The following is a 21057-nucleotide window of genomic DNA, read 5'->3' as shown; positions in this document are numbered from 1 at the left end:
CCTCATCCACACGTTTTGATATATTACTGTTTACCTGAAGTAACATGTGAAATGAAAAAGGTTAGTCTTGTAATTTAAACTTCGCTCTTGCATTTACTTCTTGATTTTTCTGTTTACTTTCAAAGAAACATGTTGTAAATGTCTAAAACGCATATTGAATACTGAAAGGTTACTGATTTAACATAATTTGAGTATGTCCACTGCATGTCTATGCAGAGTATTATACAAAACACTGATCAATTTTCTAATTACATTCCAATGTTTTCTTTGTCATGGCACTGAACATTAATACAAGACATTAGTGAAATATGGAGACATTGACAATTTGACAGTCTTTATTCATCTATTAATAATCACTTTTTACAAAATTCACATAGGTGTTATCTTTCTGGCTCTGAAGGCAGCCTCTCTTCCACTCAGTCCATTTTATTCAGAAATCTGTGACTGTCAGGATGAGTCACAACTTAAACAAAAGTTCATCAAGTTTCTTCTATAAGCCAGTCTTTTCAAGCATGGGTCATATGTAAGTCGTCGTAACAAGATCGAAAGCACTGTTTACCTGCTGCTCTGAGTCCTCCACATCCTGCAGGGAAATTACAATATGCTTTTTAATTATATACTAATAAAACTGTCTCATTTAACCTCAGGGGAATATGCAGAAGACCTTAAGATTTACTCAGTTCAGCCAGAGAGAAAACAACTACACTAAAACCAAATCCGGCTGTGATCTGATTTAAGTGCAGCTGAATCTAGGTCAACAATGACGCAGATGCTAAGTGGCTATTTTTTTTAATTTATGATGGCAGGAGTGTTGGTATAACAAAATAATTGAAGATGCGTTTTCTCCTTGATAGCTCATGATTATTTAGATTTCTCTGTCTGTGTCATTGGGATGAAATGATTTCATATGTAAATACTCCATTCTCCACCACATACAGAATTTCTACATGCACACATTTCAACCTAAGCCGCATTAAAAACCTTTCCTGCATTATCAAGCTCACAAGCAAGTTTCTGGTTCACGTGGCAACATCCCCACACACAGGTACAGATTACGCTGCCTGCTGTTACCATGACTCCACAACAGCAGGAACTACCTGACAGTAGCTGGATGATGATGGAGCAGAGAGTGGGAATAGCAAAGAGAGGAAAAAGAGAAACAAGGGCGTGACAGGAGGAGAAAGACAGACAGCAACAAAACAGGCTAAGAAAGCCTGATGTTTCCTGTCTGCTAACAGTATTCATTAAATATGTCCTGGTTAATAAATAGATGTTACAGAAATTAGAGGACAGAAGCAACCTGCCCTCCATCCATCTCCCACTGAGTTAAATTTGAACCAGAAATGCATCGTCTCACAGCTCAAGTAGAAACTTGGTCAGGATCAAATGGCGTCTTCGGGTGAGGGTCTGCGCTCCTCTGGTGACTGACTTTGTGGTGGGGAGGGCAGGGACTGCTGAGGAGGAGGAGGACCCATGGAGGGAGGTGGGTGGCTGTCGGGTGGAAGAGGCCGCATGGTGGGAGCATAGTGAGGATGAGGAGCTGGAGGAAGAGGAGGTCCACCGGGAGGGAAACGAGGAGGGAACATCATTCCTGGTGGTGGAGGGGCCCACACTGGAGGCAAAGCAGGAAACACAGAGTTAAGTTTGCGTGACTGAAATCTGGAGATAAGATGTTACATCCTGTGAAGATGGCTGCGACTGCTTACTAGGCATCATGGGAGGGCCCCCCGGTCCCCTGGGAGGGTAGAAATCAGGAGGTGGGGGTCCATAGGGAGCTCTACGAGGAAAGGGACCATCCATGGGGCCCATGGGGGGTCCAGGAGGGGGTGGGCCCCCCATCCTTGGATCTGCCTCAGGGGGAGTCCTTCGATCACCCGGTCCAGACTGGTGATACAGGTAAATGTTACACAGGCTCCAGTGCTCAGGTATCGCAACAAACACTATTCTTATTCATTCCAGGGAGAGATGGATCAAAATCCACCAAATGTTACATTATCAAAGTGTGTACAGAGATGCACTTCATTATTGACGTCTGCTGTCAGTGCTATATAGCCTATATATTGGAACCAGTGGCATTGTAACAGCATACATGATACTAGCGCTCTGTAAAAAGATGGTGTATTTATGTCCTATGGAGACAACTGTATTATGCATTATCTGGAATTGTTGCAGGAATCTTCATAATTTTACAAACTAGCCAAATGACTCATAACATGAATCTCCAGATTTAGAATATTAAATATTAATGCAAGACATGCTATGGGTTTATGCTCAGTAGATTAAAGGTAGCTGCTTGGAAGATGTGATTCCCTCATAGAAAGACACAACTGTGAATGTAGCAGTTTTTTTCAATCATTATTATTGTTCACTTAGCTTCTCAGCAGTATGTACTACTTATTACTTGTTTGATTACTGTCTACATTATGGTTTGTAATATTGTCTTACCTCTCTGTGTTCCTGTTCACCAGATCCGAGGCTGTTTTCTCTGTATGCACCATCTGCATTGACAAACACATTTAGTGGCAGTTTTGACTCTGATCTAGTTCATGTGAAGGTGTAGTCGCACGCTTCTATTCAGTTTTTATATTTTGTGTGTCAAAGAGCAAATAAATAGATTTAGGAAGACAACCATCCAAAAGTTACTGATGGAAACATAATGAAGCAATAACAAGCTGTTGCACAGTTTCCAGTGACTCACCTGTCATGTCTGCAGGGTGGGGAGGTCCTGGTGGGCCAGCAGGTGGGAAAACCCGAGGATGGGGAAGAGGAGGACCAGGTGGGAGGGAGCCAGGAGGAGGCAAAAGACCCAGAGCTCCTGGAGGAGGTGCAGGTCTCCTGTACATTGGACCTCCTGGTTCTGGAAACATATAGCCTAAGAGAGTGACAGAAAGTGAGAGAGAAAGAAACCACCAAGATATGTGAGGATTTATTAATATTATATAAACAGCTCAGCAAAAAGCTGTCAATAAGTCAAACAAATGTCACATTGATATTTTGGGGGGTTTCACAAGTTATGAATAACTAAAGAGGGACATTGTGGACACTGGGTGTAAAGTGTGAGTCTCTGAAGTTGTGTTAATAAACTGTGTTTTCAGGTGTTACCTTCTATGTCAGGATCATGTGACACATGATATGAAACATCTTTATCACAGAGCTTCACAGACATCTGTAGTTTCCAATGTCAAAACTCAAAATGCTTTAAACACGATTCACATGCACTGTCAACATGCATCTAGCATTCACATGCACATTATATGACCTTGACTGTCAGCTAGCCGAATGCAGGTGCAACTAATAACCTTAATGATGGCTGCATTCCATTTCAGCTCCTCTAGGTCCAGGACCTGGTGCTGTGCATGTTGGCTCGCTGTCATAGCAACAGAGCCACAATTAATGTTACTAGCTACACCTGTGCATTGACTGCAGCAAGTCAAAATCTGTTCTGTAAAAAAGACCTTCAAGGTTCTCAAAACCGTGTCCAGACACTTCAGACCATATGTCATATTAGGCAGCAATAAAATCAAGATGCAAATTGTGCATTTTTAAACACGTATAAGTAATGTATCAATTAATCAATGAACAATTTATGACACAACAGAAATCTAGCGGTGCCACATCCACATATCTCTTCCAGTTCCTAACCCTGAAAGTGAAGCCTTAAATAAATAAAGGATCCTTGTTGAGGGCTGATTCTCAGCAGAATAGAGCCAGTGTTGTCAGCACAGTGCATTTTTTATTTAGGTCACCTTCAAAGAACTACATTTTCCCAAAACACAGAACCACGATAAAACAAAGAAATAAAGCACTAAAAATACCATAAACAAAGTAACAGGTCTTTAGAGGTAGAGACTTTAGAGTTATTTAGAAATTTAAGAAAAACTGCTTGTAAAATGCTCTTGATCACTTACCTGCTTAGTTTTGCATCAAGCTGAGGAAATACACTCATTTCTGTTTGTTAAATAAGATCTAAATCATCACCCACATAAGGCAGGTCAGGATTGGTCCAGCTCTGTGGGCATCAACTACAAATTCAGATTTTTTTTCTTACATATACACACACCTGGAGGTCCTAGGGGCCCAGGAGGCCCTGGCAGGGGTCCCCTGCGATCTCTCTCCCATGTAGGAGAGATTGAACCACTGTCTGAATGAGGACCTCCACTCCGCTCCATCTCCCCTTGGCCACCTGGGGGCTCCATGGGGCCACGACCCACTGTTGATGACAGGACCAGGGGAAAGAGACAGTACAGGGGAAAGAGGGAGGAGAGCAGAGACGATTGAAGATGTTGATGAGCATGAGAGAGAGAGAGAGAGAGAGACAGACGGAGAGGGACAGAAGGAAACAAAGAGGGAAGGGAACAAGTAGAACCAAGAGCCCAATCACAAAATATCAGATAGTGAAGACAATTAGGCCAGAATGAGTGTGAGTGCAAGAGAGAAAAAGGGAAAAAATAAGAGCATCATGTCAGAATGAACTGAGAAGATTAAAGACAAACCACAAACCACTGTCATATACTCAATGAACTTTTCCCCATGGACTCTGCAAAGTGCCAACAGCATGCCACCATACAGACCATGCTTCTACAGATGCTTCAGCATGTACATTTTATCATGCTGCAGCCAGCTGGTTATCTATGACATGCTGCATGTGTCTATCTAATTTTTTTTTTTTTTATCAGAAAAGCCTACAGTGGTTGTTTATATGGATCAATATCACTGTCTTTTTTGGTTTTGTGTATAGATGTAGGTGATTGTATATTAATGTGTATTGTTTTGTGTGCCTGTTTGTGTGTGTGTGTACCTCGAGGAGATAATCTAGCAGGTGGTCCATCCATTAATGTAGGAGGAGACAGAAAAGCTCTGGTCTCAGATGCTGGTCGACCCAGAGGAGACGGGCCATACGGTGACCTCTCAGCTGGAGGTACAGGAGAGTTTGAGTGCAAAGTCAAGGTAATGCATGACGCTTGTTGTGTGAATGTAAATGTGTGCATGCGTGCATGTGTGTGTCTGTGCTCACCTCTGAAAGGCAACGGTCTAGCCAGACTGTCCAAGGCGTAGGGATCTTTGTCAAGGGCGTCTAGTTTAAACTGTGTGTCTGTCAGCCTGTAAACAAACACACCTAAAGTCAGCATATAACAAAACACTTTTGGGACCTGTCTATGTTCTGTATCGCATAAAATATATGAAAACATGAAGGTCATTTTAGAAGAGAGATGAAAAGATCTCAGAATATAGCATTTTATTGGAATTGAGCAACAAACAAAAAGAGGATATATGTTCTGCTTACTTCTGTCTTAGGAGGGCGTTCTCTCTCCTGATGTCTGTTAGTTCTCTGTCTGCTGCTCGGGCTGCAAGCTAAAGAATTAGGCCAAGATCAGTAACGTGGCTAAACATTCATACACAGATACAGATACAGTGAGGATCAGTCTGCTTAAATACACCATTAAAGTAGTTTTAATACAGCATTCATTACATTATAGCTTAAGAGAAAGTCACAGATACACCACCACAGTGTGTCTGTGTGTGCTGCAGTGACAGACAGGAAATGTGGAAACATACGTTTGATACCAATGTTGATTAACATGACTAATCTGATGATGTGATCTCAGCATGTGGTTTAAGGTGGAGTTGTACTAACCCAGTTATTGTGAGCCTTCTTCTCATGCGCTGATATTTGGGTCTGGTAAGACTGAGTGGTTTTCTCCAGCTCCTCCTCCATCTCTTCAGCTCGTTGCCTGAAGAAACACAATGATATAAATGTGAGGCTGTATGTGTGGAGGACTTGATGACATTACATACTGTTAATATGTTTGGTAAGAGTTGGCAGAAGCAACTACCTGTAGTTGTTGAGCTCTTCCATGGCCAATGCAATGTTTTTGTCTGCTTTATTTAACTTCTCTTCTTTCTGCAGGCGCTCCTTCTCCTCCACTGTCAGCAGTCTGCAAACACACGTTCATCAGCATCCTCATTAGATTTTCTAAATGATTTAACTTCTACGACGGGACTAAAACCTATCCATACATGGGTCTTTTCCCGTGTGTCTATACCTGTGCAGCTTGAGTTCATTTTCCTGGTACATTTCTGTCATGATCTGGAGCTTCTGTTGTAACCGTTGGACCTGAGCACATGTGAGCACAATACAAACTTTTAGTTCAAGTGCAAATTAATATAGTATGACATTATGATACAAAATCACACTAATGAACAGTTGAGGTCCACTACCTGATCACCATAGTGCTCAGCATCGGACTGCAGGGATAACTTCTCATTCTCCAGCTCCTTAATGCTCACTTAAGGGAAAAACAAACACATGCACACCGGCACACAGATGTAACAAACATTTTTTGTACCTCTAAGAAACATATGTTCATACATGACAAATTACTCATATTATTGTGGCCCATGTAAATTATCACCCCACTTTGTTTGACTTGTTCTCTCTCAGACAACTTAATGAGAACCTTAGTAAGACAGACATCAGTGTTATGTTGACTCACCTCGCAGGTCCTCTTTTGCCTTGACTTCATTATTGAGTTTGGCAAATACTCTGTCCTTGTCTTCATCTACTGATTTGAGGTCTGCATTCAGCTACACACAAAGACAGAAAATTAGCAGGTGCACAGTATATTGTATATAAATGTTTAAGCTGAGTCTGTCCAGCTTGGAGTTCACTGGAAAGCTTCCAAACACCTTTTAAAATATTGTCCCATATGAAGCATTCTTATCAACCAGCCCTATATCAAATGCAGTATGTCTTTATCCATTGTCATCACATACCTTAGCAGCATAAATGAGTTTCTGGACTTTCTGGAGATGGCCTTGTGTGTCTGTTACATCCCCTCCTCCATTCTCCTCTTCTTTTCCTGGTGCCCCATTGGACGTTTCCTTCTCTGCTCCTTCCTCACCTTCCTCGTTCTCCAGATCCGAGTCCCAACCTTTCATCCTCAGCAGGCGGTCCGTCAAGGCCTGCAGGCACATAAGTATTTGGTGTCACCCATCTTTCTCATAAAAAAAAAAAATCATAACAAGTAATACACCCAAGTCCTTTAACCACAGATACTATCTTCTTCTTCTGTAGTAGTTCCCAAGATAAGCCCATGATTTGAAACTAGGGCTGGGCAATATGGACAAAAATGTTTTCATATCACATGATATCTGAAATAATGATTAATAACTTGTTTTTAAAGACCAGGAGAAAAAGTAGTAGACTACTGCATGAGTTATGTCCTTGTAACATTTTGAGGTTTTGCTGTGGAGGACTTCTCTATCATGGACTGTCTGTAGGTTGTTCCTTGAGAATAGCAGATGAGGGCGTGACAGACGACAGTTTGTGTAATCAAAAGCATGGAAGCAGCTACGGTGATAAAATAAGTTTGTTGTGTTTCCACTCTTGGTCGGGACAGTTTTACTACAATTTACGCACACCAGTGTCCTGATAATGGTCAGATATAAAGAATGCAAAAAAACTGCCACACTGGCGAGCTGACCTGTCCTTTTAGTTAACAATTTCCTCACCACTGTCACCAGCTACACTCACTTTCTTTTTCTTTACAACACATCTGCTAAATGATTGGCTGTTTGTCACTCGCTCCATTATGAGGACCTATGATAGGCTGTTTATGAGCTGAGCAGAGAGCATGCTTTGGGCTTGTTCATGTAACCGTGAATCTTTTGGACTTTCTATCAAACAATTTTATATTGCTATTGATGAAGTGCACACATCACTATCATTTTATTGCCCAGGCCTATTTGAAACACAGTTTTAATTAGAAACCCAAGACAATATGCAGTAACTAACTACTTTATACTATAATTAATTCTAGAGCCAACCATACCATTATACGCTCATCCTTATTGGCCACGTCCTGCTGCATCCCACTGTGGGCAACCTCACACCTCCGCATCTCCGCCTCCAACTCACTCACTCTTTCTGCCCATCCCTCCACCTGCTGCCTCAACTGTAGAGAGGAGACAGGCAGAGAGATGAAAAGATGGTGCAAGGAACAAGGTGGAACACAAACAGAAAGGGGACGGACAAAGAAAAATATGTCAAGAATAAATATTATTCCAACATTTCAGATTTCACATAGAAATCCATGAATCTAGCACATTTAAATCTAGCATGATTAAATCTTTCATTTCAGTCATGCACATGCAAAACCCCACCGTATATCATACACAGTTGTGTGTGTGTATGTGTGTGTGTGTGTGTACAAAATCCTACCTGAGCGTTGCTCTCCTGTAGCAGTGTATTCTCCTCTCCAGCTGTTTCCAGGTTCCTCTGTAGCCTGTCACTGTTCATACTGTACACTTTAAGAGTGGTTTGTGCCTAAAGACAGACAAGCATACAGCTGTTAGAGAGGTAAAAAGAGGAACTGAAGAAGCAGGTGATGGGGAAGGACAGAGAGGACAGGTAAGGACAGAAAGCAGGAGAGTGATGGTGACTGCACCTGCTCTTCCTGTGACTGGAGGTCTTTGGTTTCTTCTTCAAATGTTTTCATGCTCTCTTCAAGCTCTGTTATCTGGAGGGATAGACAAATAATCCGCTTGATCACACTATGCCCCAGATTTTCAGTTAACACAGTTCATAGACTTTCACAGTTTGGTATTGTTGACAGTGGAGTGTGTGCTCCTACCCTCCTTTCTTGCTCTATCCTGTGTTCTTTCTGCTGGTCCAACTGATCCTTCAGTTGTTCAAGATCCCTGTCAAGCCCATTTTTAGCATGTTCCAACTGTCTGGCTTTGACCTGGAAGAGCAAGAAAACTAAATGTGCTCAAGAAACACCTTCAAAGGAGAACAGGAGTCACTGGTCTGAAGACACTTCAGACCAGTGCCAAAGCAGCTCAAGTTTTGAAATTGACCTTTTGTCTACATGTGGCTTCACGATGGCACTATCAGCAAAAATACAGACACGATAATATTGATTATAATACAGTTTGTAGTTGTGCCGGGAGGCATGTTTAAAATATTCCAAGGATTACAAAAATGACTGAATTAAGTCACATTTTATGAACAACATTTAGACTGCAGTTAAACAAACTTCTAAAACAAACTACAACTTAACTGTTTGTATCATCCTGATCATGGTTGTTTACAGCATTGCTTGTCAGGTGTGTATTGGTACACAATAACAAAAAGGATGATTATGTGTGTTACGTTTATTAGACATGTCAGATGAATTGGTGTGTCGGCCCTGTAATGTAAAAAATGAACTGAAGTTAAACTTAACTGGGCTCTGTTTACATTGTGCACAGATCCCAGTGCTTGCTCCTTAAGTTTTGTTTAAAAAGATTAAAAATAAATACATTTCCCACTGTTACATGATATTTACATGTTCCACATTTCTTTATCTCCCTGTAATTCTTATTTCTCTCTGCCTTACCTCCAATTGTTCCGTCTTCTGAGTTTGGGCCAAGACACCACTGTCCCTCAGTGAGTTCTCCAAGTCATCATACTACAAATATGACATAATTGAGAAATATATCAGATTAAATGTTGGCAAGACTCATGATCACCACAACAAAAATTTTTCTTCAGGATTTCAAATAATGTACATGAACAAGTCCTATTAATTTATACTAAGAGAGCTGTTATTTTTTAAGCCAAAGAAATGAAAACATAGCTATCTGGCCTCTGCTGTATGTGAAACAGGTCCTGTCTTTAGGCAGCAGTCAGTAAGCATTGACACCAGTACCTACCTCTTGTTGACATTTACTGAGAGTCTCAAGGACTTTACACTTCTCATCCAGCAACTGTGCAACCTGTTCAGCCATCCACCGCTCTTTACCTGACAAACAGGGAATGCAAAACAAATTCAAATTATTTTATTGATATTATTGTTTCTACATTATAACTGATTCACGAGTTAATATATGGAGATCAGAGAAAGATTAAATCAGCATTGATAAGTGATGTATTAGTTTTACTTCTGTTGAGTCATAACAGAGAACTTACTTCGATACATTCTGCTTTTGACCTGTTAAAAAAAAGAAGGAAATGATAACGAACAGGATGTCAGTAAGGGGACTGATGGGTTGTTATATGGGCTGAACAGGTGTGGCCTTTTGTGTTTGAAACGACAGTATCACTACAACTTAACTGTGCACATTTGAAATCTTTGTGACGTTGATGTGTTAAATAATAAATAGAAATGTACTCACAGAGCTATAACATCTACAGGTGAACAACAGCATTGTCACCAACCCCACCAGACTGGTAATGATGACTGGTTCCCATGGCACCCCGTACAGGTCTGGCCCAGGTCTGATGTCATCAGGCAGCGACGATACGACCTGAACGAAGAGTAGAAAGTGGTTTATTATAGGAGCTGGTTTTGATGGACATCTTTGAATTGAGATGATGTTTGATTCTCTTTAATATAGGAACACAAGGTGACTCCTTTTCATCTCAGTAGACTGTGTACAGTGGTATACTCATTGTGGACATTAGGATCAGCATTTTACTGTTGCATGACTGCCCTGCAAACCATTTCTACTCAGTACATCTTAAATTGCACTATTCCAATTAAGGTTTAAATCCCTTTTTCAGAGAATACTTTAAACATCAGAGTTGGATTCATGCCACTTATTTTCACTTGTCAGTCAGAGAGGATAAGTTTTGCCATTAAACATCTGAAACAACTTTCTCCATTAAGGTAGGATTATGCTTCTTAAATTTTATGCGGGCCAAAACAACTTTCTCAGTTCACCTTCCAGTAGTTGTGAGATAAACAATGTCTGTTAATATACCAAGCATTTTCCGCCTTGACAGTTTACTACCGAGCTGTTATAAGAACGAGTTTGTAGAAGAGAAATTCCAGTAGCGTATTTATTTGCTACAGGGGAAATTAATAAACACTTGCCATATTTTAGCTAAAAGATTGAGAAACAGCAGAAAAGCAGCATAACACTTTATAAGAGGAACTAATGTTACTATCATTAGCTAGTTAACTTCAGACTAGCTATCTGTGAACAATTACAAATACATTTGGAAAAACAATATAAAATATCGAAATAGTCTTGACAGGTGGTTGGCAGCATTGGTAGGACACACATGTAGTGAAAAACGAGGCGTACAAAATTACAAGACGTAGCGACTGCATGACAGCCCGTTACGTTGTTTCAGCTGTGAATGCTAGTTGGGAAATGCTAACGAAACCTGCCACATAACGTACATCCTTCACTTTCTCCACGGCGATACTGTAGTAAGCCTCCGCCGTCGCCTGGAAGTCGACCGCTTTGCTGGCCAACTGGTCACTTGCCGGATGTGCCGCCATGTCCGAATTATTTCATTTGGCTGATAGTTTAGTTATAATTTTATTTTTTACCGACATTAGGGACAATCACCAGTGCCGTCAACCGGGCTAGCGGCGATTTCACATCCTATTCACAACAACTGACGCTCAAGAGTAGACCACGTCGTGTGGTACGTCGTAGGGGGGATAGAAAATGAAATTTCTCTGAAAATACCTTGTAACAACTCTAACAGAATATAATTGTTCTATAAAAGTAAAATACGAGGACTATAATATATAGAGAGAATAGCACGACACATGAACACCATTATGTGCTCGTATAAGTTCATGTATATGATATTATACCCCGTTGGTGCAAATGGTACATTCGCAACGTCACCAATTGTAAAATGCCACACTGGCACGTCGGAGCGCTTTCGAAGTGACACCACTAGAAACAGGTGTTAAATAGATAACTATTGTATTCTCTATATTGTTTTTAATGACTTCTTCGTAACTTGTATAATCATCTTAAACTGAACACATAATGTCTTTACACAAAACTCTTCTCTCTCGAAAAGCGTATGCTCATGTGTCACCTGCTTTGAGTTACAACCACAAGCTAATCACAAGTATGACACAGGTGAGGACTTGACTCGGTCTGACCCATGGTATTCACCCAGTACTCCTAAAGGCTGTACTCACCGAACTGGCTTCATTCTCGTCCATCTGATACTAGATATTTAGTAACCCTATGAAATATTTGAAACAATTCGCCTTGATGATTCAAACTTGGCTCAACGTGTGTAATAGACCGACCAGCACTAAGGAATGTGAGTGATGTTGACGGAGTCAAGCCAGCCTGACAGCTGAGACGCAGGCAAAGCTGAATGCCAGAGGGAGAGTCAGATCATGTCACAAGTGCAGTGTCTTAAAGAACCAGGACCTCACTGTTTGTACACACTTGAAGAACAGATGTTCCTTTGTACAGTGAAGATTCGATGGGACCTGTGCAGTAGGACCTGATAGATCCTTTTGACTGAATACTGAAGGATCTCTGAAGGCTCTAGTGTTCATTAAACTTTTGGGGAGAGAAACCGAGATGATTTGCATTGATAGATAGATAAAATGCTTTATTAACCCCTTGAGGAAATTCAAAATGAGTAGCTTTATTGGGATTTAAGACACAAAATCCTTTGTTGCAATGATGATTTAGGCTGCATATCTATCTATCTATCTATCTATCTATCTATCTATCTATCTATCTAAACATCCCCCTGGAATACACAGTGAATATCTCTGTGCACTGTGTGTAACACTGGTGGACAGCAAACATTAAGGAAATACAGGACATGTATAGTGTATGTCTGCTCTGCTATTCCAATATTTCACTGAAGGAGCCTTTGTCACTAATACAGTATTTCATAATTTGCCATCATTGCTTTATGATAAACAAGTTATATGCATGTCTTAGATTTAGTGATGATTTAATTCACGTTTGGCTTCCATGAGTGCTGATAACTCCTACCTGGACAGTAATCCATATGAACTCCCTCACTGCAGTGACATGAGCTGTTGATTCTTCAGCGATTTGATGAACAATGTCCAGAATGTGCTTCATTACCCCTGGAATGAGAGTGATATAGATAGAACAAAGTTCAGAATTTAAGCTTTCCCCCTTTGCCAAAATGATATTAGTGATATAACGTTATTGTAAGTCAACCCAGTGATTATATATGTTTATTATATGATATAGTGTGAACTATTGTAAATAGATATTCCAGCCATGCCACAAGGTTCCAGGTTTTGTGTTGGGGGATGAGGATGCAGCAGGTCAAGTAGCACTCCTTCTTGTATGTACTTGCTTAAGATCTTTTAATCAACTTTTAATCCATCTTGATTAAGGGATACTTGAGTCATGCCTACCTTCTGGTGTCAGTGGTGAGCCTGGCGGACTGTGAGGATGGGATGCAGGGGGCACACTCTGTTCTTCACTTCTTTCATCCTTCACTTCTCTGTGCTCACGCTTTTGTCCATCGTTCTTCACGTCTGTCCGTCTGTCTGTCTGGATGTTGCTGTCCTGGGCTACAGAAGGATCCTCCATCTTACTTGACACTTCCTCAGTGTTCATTGAAGTTGAGCAGGATGCACCGACACAGCGGGCCTCAGCTGTATTAGGGAACACATGCATTTTGATTGAGACAAATGCAAGTCAAACGCACTAAAATTAAAAGATTAATTAACTTTAAATATCACTAATAATCGGCCATGAACATTGAGGCAACGCAGACAAAATACCTTGATGGTTTTCAGTACTAGTGTCTGGTTTTCCTGTGTTGAGTGTCTCCCTCACTCTTGTAATCAGCATCTCTAGTTTCTGAAGAGCAATGAGCGTTCTAGCCTTTTCCTTGTCCTCCTGTGGTGCATCTGCGAGCTTCTTGCCGGAAGGTTCCAGCGTCTCCCTGTGATGATGCAGAAGTCTTTCTATATCTGACAGTATAGATTCATCATTATCCGGATCTTCGGTCACAGCTTCTGAGGTTTCCAACATGAAATCCAAAAACTGCAGCTTGTGTCGCCCAAAGAGCTCTATCAAAACGTTCGTCTCATCCACACTCAAATAGGAGGGCAGGTTTTTGTAGTACTTGGAGGCGGTTTTTGTTTGGAGGGGGGCTTCTGTGTTTGGAGACAGTGTTTGGGGATGAAAATGGGATGGAGGTGATGGCTGGATTTTGGCAGAGGAAGGAGATTGTTGTGGCTGCTCTGTGGGCATCGTGACAGGAGGGTCTGTGTGCAAATCTGGCTTATGAATCTGACTTGGATCAGTGGTGGAGTCCAGGTCTTGTTCAGGGCTCAGAGAAGCCAGTGGCTGAGATGTCTCACCTGTTTTAGTGTCCAAATTTAGGGCAGAATCAGTGGAGTCCTTTGCTTCTGAGACAGGTGTTTGGCTGAAAAAGCTAAAGGCGTTTTTGAAAAGACCAAAAGCTCCTCCGTCTCCAGCTGTTCTTTCATTGTGACCGTCAGAGGACCCCGTAGGATGTGGCACAGTTTGTTCAGATGTCACAGCCTGGCTGTCAACAGACTCATCAGGAGTAGCTGAGAGCTCCCATCCTCCCTCTCTCCTGGATTCATTACCACTTGTATTATCATCATTATTCTTAATCTGTGAATCATTCCTTGTTACATGAATGTCCTCTTCAGTGCCTGTCTTATGATTAGAGTGTATTTGCTCTGGTTTCTTCTCAGTGGGAATCCCAGTGCTGCTAGTTTCAGTGTCTTCAGGCTTTGTGTTATTCCCCTGATGGAGCACTTTGTCATCAGAGAGGTCAGCGTTTTGTGTTTCACCTGGATACGCTTGACCATCTTCTCTGTTCTCAGCTGTCTGACCCAGGAAGATTTCATTAGTTGGACCATGTTTCCCATCATCACCTGCATGTGGCAGATCGACGTCTCCTGTGTGGTCAGCTTTAAAACCTTCCTCCTCCGGTTGTTTTCCGTCTAGCTCAGCTCCCTCAGGTAATATTTGATCATTTTGATTTCCTGTTTGGATCGTCCCTCCACCTCCTGCCTCCACTAAGGTATTTTCATCCCTGACTCTCACAGACCCATTGTCAGTGGCTTGAAGACAAAGCTCATTTAAACATTTAAGGCTTTCCTCTTCCTCCTTGTCCCTCCTGTCATCCTCATCATCGTTCACCTGCTGCATTTCCTCAACCTGATTCTTCTCTTCCTCGCCCTCTATTGCCGTCTCCTGCTTTTTCTTCTCCCTCTCCTCTTCCTCTGTCTGCGTCTTTTCAGTCTCTCTCTCACTGCTCTCTGACTCTGGCCTGTTGATGTCATTCACATTGTTCTGCTCCTCCAAACGAGACAACTGCACCTGTTTTTCTTCACCTTTTTCCTTTGCTTCTGTTAACTCCTCCTGTTTCTCCTGCTTTCCTTCCTCCTTAAACTCTCCCACCTCCTTCTGCTCCTTTTCTTCCTTCAACCCCTCCACCCCCTCCTGCTTCTTCTCTTCTTTTGCCTCCTCCACCTCCTGTTTCTTCTCTTCTTTTACCTCCTCCACATTTCCTCTTTTCTCTTCTTCCTTCAAACCCCCCACCTCCTCCTGCTTCTTCTCAACCTTTAACTCCTCCACCTCCTCCTGTTTCTTTTCTTCCTTTAGCTCTGCAACCTCCTCCTGTTTCTTATCTTCTTTTACCTTTTCCAACTCCTCCTTTTTATTTTCTTCCTTTAAACCCTCCAACTCCTCCCATTTATCATTTTCTTTTATCTCCTCCGTTTCCCCCTGCTTTTCCTCTTCCTTTATTTCCTCCACCTCCTTTAACTCCTCCTGTCTCTTCTCTTCCTTTACCTCCTCCACCTCTTCCTGCTTCCCCTCTTCTTGTATCTCCCTCTCTCCTTGCAGCTTCTCCTGTAACACCTCTGCCTCACCCTGTGTTTCCTCCTGCATTTCCTGTTTTTTCTCCTCTTCCTGTATCTCTTCCTCCACCTTGAATCCCTCCTGTTTTTCATTTTGCTCCACCTCTGTCTTCTCCTGCTTCTCCTCCTCTTTTGACTCCTCATCCTCTCCAGTTTCTCTCTCAGACTCAGCTGCTGCCTTCAGGCCACTTTCAGTCACAACCTCTCTTTCACTTTGAGCTTGTTGGAGGTTGTTTTCTGTGTTTCTCTTTTCTGCATCACCTCCACCTTCTGTGACTCTCTGTGGAGGCTCTGACCCCTGATCTCCATTGTTTCCCATCTGTTTTGTGCTCTCACTGGAGGAAAGTGTTTCTCTGTCCTCCTCTGAACCTTTTTCATCCAGACTCTCGGTGCTTGTTTTACTCGTCTGCAACAGTCCAGTGTCTTGAGAGCTGCCTTCAACAGGTTGAACGTCTCCCTCCCCTCCTAACTCACCATGATGTGGCTCTGTTTCTACGTCATTATCTGTCATAGGAAGCGTATCTCTTTTCTCTTCTTCCTTTGACTCCTCCACCTCCTGCTTCTCCTCCTCTTTGACCTCCTCCACCTCCCCTCTTTTCTCTTCTTGCTTTAACATCTCCACCTCCTCCTGCTTCTTCTCAACTTTTAATTCCTCCACCTTCTCCTTTTTTTCCTCCTTAAATTCCTCAGCCTCCTCCTGTTTATCTTCTTTTACCTCCTCCACTGCCTCCTTTTTCTTTTCATCCTTTAAACCCTCCAACTCCTCATGCTTCATCTCTTCTTTTACTTCCTCCTTTTTCTTTTCTTCCTTTAACTCCTCCACCTCTTCCTGCTTCCCCTCTTCTTGTATCTCCCTCTCTCCTTGCTGCTTCTCCTGTAACACCTCTGCCTCACCCTGTGTTTCCTCCTGCATTTCCTGTTTTTTCTCCTCTTGCTGTATCTCTTCCTCCACCTTGAATCCCCCTTGTTTTTCATTTTGCTCCACCTCTGTCTTCTCCTGCTTCTCCTCATCCTTTGACTCCTCATCCTCTCCAGTTTCTCTCTCAGACTCAGCTGCTGCCTTCAGGCCACTTTCAGTCACAACCTCTCTTTCACTTTGAGCTTGTTGGAGGTTGTTTTCTGTGTTTCTCTTTTCTGCATCACCTCCACCTTCTGTGACTCTCTGTGGAGGCTCTGACCCCTGATCTCCATTGTTTCCCATCTGTTTTGTGCTCTCACTGGAGGAAAGTGTTTCTCTGTCCTCTTCTGAACCTTCGGTGCTTGTTTTACTCGTCTGCAACAGTCCAGTGTCTTGAGAGCTGCCTTCAACAGGTTGAACGTCTCCCTCCCCTCCTAACTCACCATGATGTTTCTGACCTGTTTCTATGTCATTACCAGTCATAGCAAGTGTATCTCTTTTCTCTTCTTCCTTTGACTCCTCTACCTCCTGCTTCTTCTCCTCTTTTACCTCCTCCACCTCCTCTCTTTTCTCTTCTTCCTTTGACTCCTCCACCTCCTGCTTCTTCTCCTCTTTTACCTCCTCCACCTCCTCTCTTTTCTCTTCTTCCTTTGACTCCTCTACCTCCTGCTTCTTCTCCTCTTTTACCTCCTCCACCTCCTCTCTTTTCTCTTCTTCCTTTGACTCCTCTACCTCCTGCTTCTTCTCCTCTTTTACCTCCTCCACCTCCTCTCTTTTCTCTTCTTCCTTTAACTCACCATGACGTGTCTCTGTTTCTATGTTATTATCAGTCATACCAAGCGTATGTGAATTGTCAGCGTTGGTTTTTACACTGTGAGCAGTTAAACTTTCATCCTGAGCGTGGACTGGTTCACTTCTCTCCTCAGCTGTGCCTGGTGATAAGAAGCTCTTTCCACTGCCCTCATCTGCGTCGCCACTGCCTTGACGTTGTTCTGCTGATTCATCAGTCTGAGTCGTGGAAATTTCTCTGTGAAGAACACCTGCGCCTTCATCGCCCCCCTCACCTTGGTGATCATCACCACTAGCCCCAGTTTTATCGGACGCAGTTTCAGCTCCTTCCTTATCCCCACTTCCTGTGGTGCTTTGCAGCTGATCTCCAGCCTTTCCTACAGATTGTCCAGTCGAGTCTGAATTTAAATCGACAGAACCGATCTCAGGCGCTCGACTGATGTCAGATTGTGTTGAAAACTCCAGATCATTATCACTTGCAGTTTTAATTTCCTGCTCTCCTGGCTCTGTGTTACTATCCTCACCTTCATTTCCTCTTGATTTGGCCATCTGATGTTCTTCACCCTCCATTTCTGCAGATCTTCCCTCGTCTATTACTCCATCTACAGCCAGAGACTTTTCCTCTAACTTGGTCTGAGGAGAAGCTTCTTTTTCATCAGCTGTAGATGCAGCATCAGCAGGTAAGACATTATCTGACAGTACGCTTCCGAGCCACTCCAACGTCCCCATCTCTTCCTTCTCTTCTTCATGTAATTGGCTGCCCTCCAGGTCCAGAGACATCCTTCTGCTCCTGAATTTTACTTGTGGCTCAATTTCTTCCCCCATTTCTTGCTCGTTTTTTCCAGAATCTGTTTTCATCTCTCCTCCAAAGCCAAGCCATCCAGTCATGGTTGAAGTGAAAGAATCAGGAGTTTCTTTAATGTCTTTATTGTCCTCATTCTTCACAGCACCATCGGGTTGTCCTTCTCCTCCAAACCCCAGCCATCCTGTCACAGATGAAGTTAAGGAAGATTTGGCTTGTGTTTCCTTTCTCTCATCTTCTTTCTCCTCTTCAGCCGAATTGCTGGACTCTTCCTCTTTTCCCAGATGTAACCATCCTGTCACAGATGAAGTCAAAGAAGGTTTGGCTTGTGTTTCTTCCCTCTCTTTTTCTTTCTCTTCTTCAGCCAAATTGCCAGACTCATCCTCTTTTCCCAGATGTAACCATCCTGTCACTGAAGAACCAAGCCAGGAAGAGGAGGGAGACCCACCTTGTTTGTTCGGAGCTGCAGGATTCTCTGGTGCTTCTTCATGTGTCCCGGCAGAGGCATCACCGGCGTTTCTGTTTTCATCTCCTCCTGTTGTTGTGCCGTCAGATTGCTGAGCTGAAAGTGGAAATTCTGCAGAGGGATCTGCAGACGTTTCAGCTTTCGTGTCATCAACATGAGGGATGGTTTGGGTGGATTCTGACTCCTGGATTTGGATTTTCTGATTATCATTTTCATCGTCACTGTCCAGATCACTGGAGTCAGTAGGATAGCCAAACTCATCCATACAGAAGAAATCAGATTTCTGAATAGAGAGAGAAAATGGGCTCTTAAATAATGAGGCATTTATATAACATAAAATCAACTAGTAACTGTTATTGTATTGTAGTACAGCAGTTTTTTGATGAGTTGTAAGACAGCAAGGGACAGAGACGGTGAGAATAAATGTTAATGTTACTTTCTACTTACTCACTATCACCTAGGTATTATGTATTATGTATTATGAGAAAGTATGTTTTGTTGACAGGCTGTGAGTGAAATCAGAGCCCATTTACCTGTGTTTCCACTACTTTCTCCACAGTCGCATAAACCTGCTCCTCTTCTACTGCATCCTTTGGGAAATAGCCAAACTGTTTGTCAATCTGAAATCAAAAGGAGATAAAACAGCACAGGATCACAACTGAAGCCAATAGAGGGACCACAGCAGGAGGAATGGAAAGGAGAATGGAAATGAGAGACAGACAAAAATTCACTGTTTTTTAGTTCAGTTTATATCTGAGTGATGCAGCATAAGATTATAAACAGAAATGATCTCTCGCAATGCAACACAAGATGGTTATTACTGTTTGTACCTTAGGATTAAATAACTGCATTTAATCCACTCATGCACAAAATATGTCATCTTCCACAAACAAGGTGAGTTTGTACTGGAACTCAATGACGTTTACTTTAATTTGTGTTATTTCAAAATCTTATTGTATTTCCTCAGCAGTTATCAATTGTCAATACACAAGATGAAATGTGCTAAGATGTTCCATATTTCCACATTATTGATAATTGCTGATAATTCCATGTCTTCAACAAGTCTATTTATGGTATATCAAACTCATTCCATACAAATTAAAGTGTATTTAACATGTATGTGTGGTTAACACAGTCCACAGTAAATGCTCCCACCTTACAGGAGATACAGTATATACACACTCAATAAGTCTTTGGCTAAAAACCTCTCAGTATTAGGTGATTTCAGTGCATTAGTTAAATCAACAAGGTTCAGAAATAACTTCGAGGAACAGTGTTGTGCGGGTCCCTGTTTTATCTTAATCAATAATTAAATAAGTCTTTGAGAAGCAGTATAGTTCATAAGTGAAGCTAAAATAAAAGGCACCAGTAGTGGTGATGTTGGGTCTGTTTATAATTATTCACTCATTCTGTCTCTTATAGTAGATTATTATGTCATTAATGAAGTGGAGTCCTCTAACAGGTATTTGTGTTTATCAGGCACAATGTTACAAGCTATAGTATCAACATGACTCAGGCAACCAGTGCTTATCTGAACTGTCTGTATTATAATCAAGAAGAAGAACCTGGAATGGGGGACTGCTTGAATTGAGAGGGTTGTTCTTTATATAGAGGGAGACAGACTGACAAACAGATGGAGAGAGCAGACATACTGTGCCTGCCCAGAGGTCTTCCCTCTTTCCAGTCAGTTTGTGGTAAACAAAGATGGTGTCTCCTCGTCTGAAGCTCAGGAAACGGCAGTCCTTGCCATGGTGGTCCCTGACGGCCTGCACCCTGCTCATCAGGCCTTCATACCAACACAAACAGGTGTGCACATACACACAAACACACAGAGACACATACACAAAGAGGTGATTGAAATTTAAAAAAATGGATTGGTGGATTAAATGAAAAAAAACCCCACATTATTAAGAAAGCTTAGAAATCTGAAAAGGCCGAAATATATGATAGTATAGTATGAACTAGAAGTCTATTAGTAGCTTTAGGACTTACTTTCACACTCTGAGTCTCCACAGATCTTGTAGTCAGACAACAATCCCAGATTTATGTGAGGAAAAATCACAAACACAATGCCTGTAATCTGCAGGAATCTGTAGCCCTGTGAAACAGCCATTGTTGGTGTTTAAACAGGAGTGTGTCAGGAGAAAAAGTCCACATTGGGGTGAAATGACTCCGGTCAGCTGTGCTGGCAAGTGGACGTTGCCTCTAAACTGTTGCTGTCGTGAAGTCTCAGTAGTGAATGAGAGAGCTGAGATAAGATATAAGGCTAGCATGAGGATAATCATTAACATCCAAGAGCTGCTTGCAGTACAAAACATGATCTTATCACTGGTCAACAGTTTTGCTTTTATGTCACTGTTTAATATCGGAGGAGAAATTCTGCAATTTACATTTCACTGCGAAAAGAATAAACAAACGCGGCGGCTGATAAAGGCTTTGGCGAGCTCAAAAC

At 42.0% G+C, this 21057-nt stretch overlaps 1 protein-coding gene across 5 annotated transcripts; it reads right to left on the bottom strand.

Annotated features, from left to right (window-relative positions):
• Positions 1–317: 317 nt before the first annotated feature.
• mia2 (MIA SH3 domain ER export factor 2) lies at positions 318–21007 on the bottom strand. 5 transcript variants are annotated; one of them, XM_071471233.1, is made up of 28 exons: positions 20598–21007; positions 20258–20391; positions 19139–19225; positions 18588–18888; positions 13158–13400; positions 12760–12857; positions 10159–10290; positions 9953–9974; positions 9697–9785; positions 9381–9452; positions 8634–8744; positions 8448–8519; positions 8222–8326; positions 7833–7955; positions 6775–6963; positions 6495–6585; positions 6220–6287; positions 6045–6115; positions 5835–5936; positions 5636–5732; positions 5285–5352; positions 5015–5100; positions 4799–4912; positions 4061–4210; positions 2699–2872; positions 2446–2498; positions 1707–1884; positions 318–1612 (listed from the first exon to the last, which is right to left on the bottom strand). In XM_071471233.1, the coding sequence occupies exons 1-28, from the start codon at positions 20716–20718 to the stop codon at positions 1383–1385; spliced, it is 3381 nt and encodes a 1126-aa protein (XP_071327334.1). In that variant the 5' UTR covers positions 20719–21007; the 3' UTR covers positions 318–1382. The 5 variants fall into 5 exon arrangements, with proteins under 5 accessions (XP_071327334.1, XP_071327337.1, XP_071327335.1 ...); XM_071471236.1 differs by lacking the exon at positions 13158–13400; XM_071471234.1 differs by lacking the exons at positions 18588–18888; positions 19139–19225; positions 20258–20391; positions 20598–21007 and adding an exon at positions 13530–14742.
• Between the last annotated feature and the right edge of the window lie 50 nt (positions 21008–21057).

This window comes from Trachinotus anak, unplaced genomic scaffold (assembly GCF_046630095.1).
Source record: "Trachinotus anak isolate AG129_WGS33_773 ecotype Australia unplaced genomic scaffold, CSIRO_AGI_Tana_v1 ptg000033l, whole genome shotgun sequence".
NCBI classification, from domain to species: Eukaryota; Metazoa; Chordata; class Actinopteri; order Carangiformes; family Carangidae; genus Trachinotus; species Trachinotus anak.
The sequence above is the reverse complement of the archived record's forward strand: the minus strand, read 5'-3'. Positions and strand labels throughout refer to the sequence as shown.